Source organism: Pezoporus occidentalis, unplaced genomic scaffold (genome assembly GCF_034315485.1).
Source record: "Pezoporus occidentalis ecotype Australia unplaced genomic scaffold, CSIRO_AGI_Poc_V1 ctg4, whole genome shotgun sequence".
Taxonomy (NCBI): domain Eukaryota; kingdom Metazoa; phylum Chordata; class Aves; order Psittaciformes; family Psittacidae; genus Pezoporus; species Pezoporus occidentalis.
The window spans coordinates 13928193-13935808 of NW_026915724.1; the positions used below are offsets into that span (position 1 = coordinate 13928193).

The window sequence follows — 7616 nt, forward strand, 5'->3', positions numbered from 1 at the left end:
ACTGATTTTGAGGTGCTCAAGACAGTTTGGGGATTTCTACCAGCTGTTTTTGAGATGCAACTTGTTATGTAAATATATTTACTTTTTTAATTGGCCAGGTAGGGCAGAGGCTTTAAAACATGTTATAGATCTAATTTTTTCCATTAGTTCCATTAGTTCTAGTGAATCTACTTAAATGATGAAGGTTTTGCAGCACTCATCTGTAAATCTAATCGGCTCATTGTAAATATTGCACAGATATATGGAGAATCTTTTATATAAACCTGTCTGCGTGATGATCAGTGCTGGTGAATCTCCTAAAAGTTCTAATACAAGGAACACAGTAAAGGAAACAAGAAACTAATAATATTGATCTAATGGCTAAACTGACTTTACCCTGGATAATGTTTCTGCAAATGCGCCTGGCTCCTTCATTGTTTATGACATTTTGTAGAAATCCATCCCCAAATATATTCAGTTTACTGTTACATAAACAGCATTTATTGTTAGTAGGAGCAGGATGCATCAATCATTTCCATGCCAGCAATACTTTATGTTGCATAAGTCAATGACAGGTTTCTGGTTTTATATTTTATATTTGAACTCACCCTGTTAAGTTTGATGTCTCCCTCAAAAAGGTTCAGTCCTAAAGCTAAAGAAAAAAGGAGATTAACTTTCAGTTATCGCATTGATCTGTGGCTCCCGTAATAAAAATCACCAAAAAAAATTTAAAAGAGAAAGTGAATTTAAAAAAACCTTCATTGATGTCAAAGATGTCTTGATCAATTCCTCCATCTACATCTCGTTCTGAAAATAAAAAGACAAGTGAGGTAGGACATTAGCCCTTGCTGTTATCTTTATGAAGTGTGAAAATTAATGCAATAACAATAACAGTAATTATAAATCTGTGTCTGTCCTAGCGATGTTTATGAGCAGCTGGTTTTGTTGACTGCCTCCCATGCATGCAAATAGATTTCAAAACAGAACTCACCAGTTGTCTCTGGAGCAGGCTGGGGAGGGGGAAGAAAAGAAGATATTATTAGAAAGGCATATAATGAAATGCAGCTCACGTTACTCTCACAACAGTATTAGAGATGAGATTTAAGCTCAACTGACAGCACTTAGGGTATGGCTTTGTGTTGGATTGACTGGACCCACTGCCTCTTCATTTGACTGGATATTTGCTTGTGTGTCAGCTTTCCCGCAGGCAGGGACACCTTCCACTAGACCAGGTTGCTCAAAGCCACATCCAGCCTGGTCTTGAACACTGCCAGAGATGGTGCATCCATAGCTTCTCTGGGCAACCTATTCTAGTGGTTCCTGTTCCATTTCTCCCAAAACAGCCCTGTTTCAGCACTTCACTGTTTTGGACTGTTTCAAAATTTGGTAGATTTTAAGAGAACCAACTCTAAAAAACCCAGCATCATTGTGGAAAAGTGACTGAGTCCATTGAAAAAATGTCTCCAGAGCTGGGCAGATGCAAATGCTGAAGGATTTATTTTGATCTCACTGACACTTCAGTGAGTTAGCTGGTACTATGCAGGTTTACACTGATAAATGAAAAATAAGGATGGGCACTTCAGGAAAAAGAATAAACATATAACTGTTTATAGATGCAGTTTAATAATCCCAAAAATTTTTGCAGACAAATGATCCATAAAGTTGAAATGTCAATAGACTCCTCTCACATTTTAAAGTTTGATTGCATGTATATCCTATCACTACATTTTGTTATCACTTGATATGCATGAGACACTACCCATGTATTCAAGTTTTGAAATTTCAGTGAAGCTTGCAAAACAAGCTGAAAGTAAATGGGGAAAGTGTGTAACACATTTTGAAGACTTCATTTGCTTTTAAACTCCAACTCTCACACAGATTTCTAGCTAATGTGGAATTAAAAATGACGGGTATAGCTTGCAATATTAAAAAATTGAAATCATTGTTATTCTCATTGAAATCAAAGTTATTGTCTTTTCCGTTAAAGATTGTTGATGGAAAGAAAGAATCATAGCCCTATATGTTGAATGCCCTTATAAACATTAATGAGGAATGTTTGCACGGTTTCAGTAATTATAAATTACAACGTACCCATATCTACTAACCAGAAAGCACAACGGTGCTAAAGTTAAAAACTGGCTAGCTCATGGAAATGCTCCTCTATCATCAGCAAAAGCTTACAAACAGAAATTAATATAGCTAAGTCCAGCAGTACTTTTGGTGCATAAACCAAAATGTGAGTCCATGACTGAAGAATACAAAATTCAGCAACCAACTGAAATCCAGGCTGATCCTCAGCATCTGAAAACTGTCACTGAATGTTTAATGCTGAAGGGATTCCTTCCATCACTCTTTTCCATTTTGTTCTCAACAAAACTAGGTTTTTAGTCTTGTGAATCTCAACAGCAAAACACTCTGCTTCAAAAGAAGCATCTCTGTGCATAAATATTACTTGTTTGAGTGGCAATAACTTCAGCCTCATTACAACTGAGACCTGTATGATGCATTTCTAGTCTCTTGAAGTTTTGTAAATAAATAACAGATTCACAGTCCATAGTCACATACAGAGGAAGGTTATAGTACCTGAGATGCAACAAAGAGGAATCTAATTCAGTCTAATCACTGCTACTTTCAAATCTACACACACATAAAGGTCAGAGTATTTGTTACATTAGTCCTCAGCTTTGGCAAACAACATGGTTCATGTGAATTAAATTACAGTGAAGATTAGTCAAACCATGGCTTGTGAGCACATTTAACTAGCAAATAATCCTACTGCACCTTGAACAGGTGGGAAACACCTCACCTATTGTAGTCATGTAAAAATGAGGTAAGTAGACTCACCCAGTAATCAGTGGAGAAACAAACTGGTAATTAATCATAGAATCATAGAATAATTAGAGTTGGAAAGGACCTTAAGATCATCTAGTTCCAACCCCCCTGCAATGGGCAGGGACACCTTACGCTAAACCATATCACCCAAGGCCTCGTCCAAACTGGGCTTGAACACTGACAGGGATGGAGCATTCACAACCTCCCTGGGCAACCTATTCCAGTGCCTCACCACCCTAACAGGAAAGAATTTCCTCCTTATATCCAATCTAAACTTCCCCTGTTTAAGTTTTAACCCGTTACCCCTTGTGCTATCACTACAGTCCCTAGTGAAGAGTCTCTCTCCAGCATCCCTATAGGCCCCCTTCAGATACTGGAAGGCTGCTATGAGGTCTCCACGCAGCCTTCTCTTCTCCAGGCTGAACAGCCCCAATTTCCTCAGCCTGTCTTCATACGGGAGGTGCTCCAGTCCCCTGATCACCCTTGTGGCCCTTCTCTGGACTTGTTCCAACAGTTCCATGCCCTTTTTATGTTGAGGACACCAGAACTGCACACAATACTCCAAGTGAGGTCTCACGAGAGCAGAATAGAGGGGCAGGATCACCTCCTTCGACCTGCTGGTCACGCTCCTTTTGATGCAGCCCAGGATACAGTTGGCTTTCTGGGCTGCAAGCGCACACTGCCAGCCCATGTTCATTTTCTCATCAACCAACACCCCCAAGTCCTTCTCCGCAGGGCTGCTCTGAATCTCTTCTCTGCCCAACCTGTAGCTGTGCCTGGGATTGCTCCGACCCAGGTGTAGGACCTTGCACTTGGCATGGTTAAACTTCATGAGGTTGGCATCAGCCCACCTCACAAGCATGTCAAGGTCCCTCTGGATGGCATTCCTTCCATCCAGGGTATCAACCGAACCACACAGCTTGGTGTCATCAGCAAACTTGCTGAGAGTGCACTCAATCCCACTGTCCATGTCAGCGACAAAGATGTTGAACAAGACCGGTCCCAACACCGATCCCTGAGGGACACCACTCGTTACTGGTCTCCAACTGGACATTCAGCCATTGACCACAACTCTTTGTGTGCGGCCATCCAGCCAGTTCTTTATCCACCGAGGGGTCCATCCATCAAATTGATGTCTCTCCAATTTAGAGACAAGGATGTCGTGTGGGACAGTGTCGAACGCTTTACACAAGTCCAGATAGATGATATCAACTGCTTTACCCCTGTCCATCAGTTCTGTAGCCCCATCATAGAAGGCCACCAAATTGGTCAGGCAGGCTGTCACCAAGCACTTTGTTGTTTTTCATGTGCCTTAGCATGCCTTCCAGGAGAATCTGCTCCAAGATTTTGCCAGGCACAGAGGTGAGACTGACTGCTCTGTAATTCCCTGGGTCATCCATTTTCCCCTTCTTGAAAATGGGGGTTATATTTCCCTTTTTCCAGGCATTGGACAGCCTGCCTGACTGCCATGATTTTTTAAATATGATGGACAGTGGCTTCGCAACTTCATTCGCCAGCTCCTTCAGGACCCGTGGATGGATCTCATCAGGACCCATGGACTTGTGCACATTCAGATTTTTAAGATGGTCTCGAACCAGTTCCTCTCCTACAGTGGGCTCAAGGTCTTCGTTCTCACAGTCCCTGCATCTGCCTTTCAAGACTTGGGTGGTTTGGTCAGAGCCTTTGGCAGTGAAGACCGAGGCAAAGAAGCCATTCAGAACCTCAGCCTTCTCCAAATCCTGTGTAGCCAGTTGTCCCGAGAGCTTCCTGAGGGGGCCTACATTCTCCTTAGTCTGTTTTTTATTTGCTATGTACTTGTAGAATCCCTTCCTGTTGTCTTTAATACCTCTAGCTAAGTTTAATTCTAACTGGGCCTTAGCTTTCCTAACCTGGTCCCTAGCTTCCCAGACAGCATCCCTGTACTCTTCCCATGCCACCTGTCCTTGCTTCCACTTATTATAAGCCTCTTTTTTCAATTGAATTTTCCTCAGGAGCTCCTTATCCATCCAAGGAGGTCTCCTGGCCCTCCTGCTGCACTTCCTTCTGGTTGGGATGCAACACTCCTGAGCTTGTAGCAGGTGATCCTTGAATATCAACCAAGAGTCTTGGGTGCCCCTGCCCTCTAGGGCTGTATCCCATGGAACCTTCCTAAGCAGGTTCCTGAAGAGGCCAAAGTCTGCTCTTTTGAAGTCCAGGGCAGCGAGCTTGCTGCACGCTCTTCTCACTGTCCTGAGGATCTCAAATTTGAGATCTGCCCCTAAAATATCTATGGCACCACCACAATGCCCTGGCAGCTCCAAAAGATGATCCATCTCATCTAGCTTGGACATCGATTCAAGGGTGTGATAAATCTCTGATGAAAATTTCCCTGTCTCACCATGAACTTCAGATGGAGTATTGTCAACCAGTTTGGATGAGACACGAATTTATCAGTTTTTTTCCAGACTATAGAACTTCAAGTATTGGCATCCAGAAAGAAACGCTTCCTGGCCATAAGGCACATGGAAATGATATAATTGGTCCTAGTGATCAGAAGCCACTTTCTCACACAGGAGCTGGTTATTAGGAGTCAGTTTGATGTGTAATAGCTTGTAGATGGTAGCAGCACCCCCCATCACCTACTATAGGTTGTACCAAAGCCTGTAGAGGAATCTAAACAAAGCTAAGACTTGAGTTTCCAGAAAGCTGGGAACAGACAAACAGGTAGTCATGATGGGCAATGGTATTACAAGGGAAGTGTGGTGTTAGGGTTGTGAGAGATACAGGAGGACTATGGCAAAGCTGGGGACAAGAGATTGAGCTCTTGACTTAGGGAGACATATGAGTGTGTGTTGTATTGTGTACTACCAAATTTCCTGGTCTCTACAACAAATTATCACAAGACGAGAAAAATGCTGTATTTCACTACAAAAGACAGGAAATACAAAATCTCAGATGTTACTTTTTGGCATTTAATAGTTCAGCCAGATTGGAGGAACAGAGAACAGTCATATCCAAGTATATCCAGTGGCTAAAAAGGCACCAATTTCATTATCAAATACATTGCATTATAGCAAAAAATAAGAAAATCCTATTTCCATTCAAATATGGAGAAACAAAATAAATTTGAATATTTATCTTGCTTCTAACCCCAGACTTATTATTCTGGTAGTGGTGCTTTGAATATTAGTGAATATTTTGCCTAAATGGGGAATGCAAGATAAGCTCTTCCCATGTACACCCTATTCAAAATAGCAGCACTAGGACCCCAAGGAAGCAGAAATCTTTATCTTCCATGCAAATGACAACAGAATTCTTACTTTGCAAAAGCAACATATCTTAGTCTTTTCCTCTCAAACTCAACTTAAGCTGCATTGCTTTCTCTATGATATAGAGAATATATATTCTTTTTCTTACCTGACTCCAGACCACCTGAAGAAGAAGCCAAGTTAGGAGCACAGGAACAAAAAACCAGCCCATGTTGTTCTCCAGTCAGAAGTTGCATGGACAGAATTTCAAACCAACTTGGTATGTAAGACAGTAAATACCATAAATCAAAACCTTTGTCCTTTCATCAACGATTAACTTACCTTCCTTTTCTTGTCCAGTAAGCAAAATTTGTCATTATGATATCACAATAACTAACCTTATTTTAACTATTTGTAAGCACTGCTCTGAGAAAAAGTATTGGACACAAATTGAAATACAGGATGAAATGGACACACTGAAATACAGAAAATGCCACTGAAATGTAAGAAAAATTTTTTTTATTATTCTAAGGGCATTTAAGTACTGGAACAAGTTGCCCAAATTGTTGTGGAGTCTCCATCCTTGGAGACAGTTAAAACCCAACCAGACACAGCCCTGAGCTGCTGCAGGTGGCCCTGCTGCAAGCAGGGGGATTGGACAAGGCAGTATCCAGTGATGCTTTCTCACTACAAGTATCCTGTGATGCAGTGAATAAAGCTAGCACTATAACCTTTTGAACAACAGAAATATAGCAAGACTCTTGGCAAGTAAGACATTAACTTATTAATAAATATGTAAGTTTTGACAGAAAGTTAAAATGAAAAATTCTTGCACATTAAGAAAAAATAAATCTGTCAGCAACATAATTTCAGTATCTTGCTTTTAGAAAGGCAATGCCACTTCCATTATTGATATATATATGAAACACCATATTTGTCACTGACTGAAATAATTCTTCTGGGTTATTTAAAACTTCCATACAAATTCATGTTTAAAATGTCAGTACCATTGTACTATCACCACTCTCTGTGACTCTTTGGAGTTTTAGTTTCTTCCAACTACAGTCATCTCTTCTACTTAATCGCTTCCAGAGAGTGTTGAAATTGCCACAGCTTCTCATGCTTAAATGGAAGCTACTTGTGGTAACTGTATGATCAGCCTGTGCTAACCTTTTACTTTAGCAGACTACCTACCCGGTTAGACCACCACAGAAAATGGCACCTAGATTTTGTATTGTACATGCAGAATCCTAAACTATTATATAAAAAACAGTAACATGGCATAGAATCATAGAATGGTTTGGGTTGGAAGGGACCTCAAAGATCATCTAGTTCCAACCCGCCTACAATGGGCAGGAATACCTTCCACTCTCATACTATTTCAAGTATCAGAGCTGACAAGAAAGAACAGATAATGAGGACACCTGAGTAATTTCTAGCTACTCAGATCAGAATGCTTATTTCATTGCTGATCCATTGAGAAGCAGCAGTTGTAGATAGAACCATAGAATAGTTAGGGTTGGAAAAGACCTTAAGATCATCTAGTTCCAACCCCCCTGCAATGGGCAGGGACACCTC

General features: G+C 40.9%; 1 protein-coding gene across 1 annotated transcript in view; it reads right to left on the bottom strand.

Annotated features, from left to right (window-relative positions):
- Positions 1-7482, bottom strand: part of MEP1B (meprin A subunit beta) — a 28317-nt gene extending 20835 nt beyond the window's left edge. The window contains exons 1-4 of the mRNA XM_062633507.1: positions 6208-7482; positions 971-989; positions 736-786; positions 588-631 (exon numbers count right to left, since the gene is read on the bottom strand). Coding sequence (XP_062489491.1) covers positions 588-631; positions 736-786; positions 971-989; positions 6208-6270 — 177 coding nt within the window. The 5' untranslated portion in view covers positions 6271-7482. The remainder of the gene's footprint in view (positions 1-587; positions 632-735; positions 787-970; positions 990-6207) is intronic.
- Positions 7483-7616: the final 134 nt, after the last annotated feature.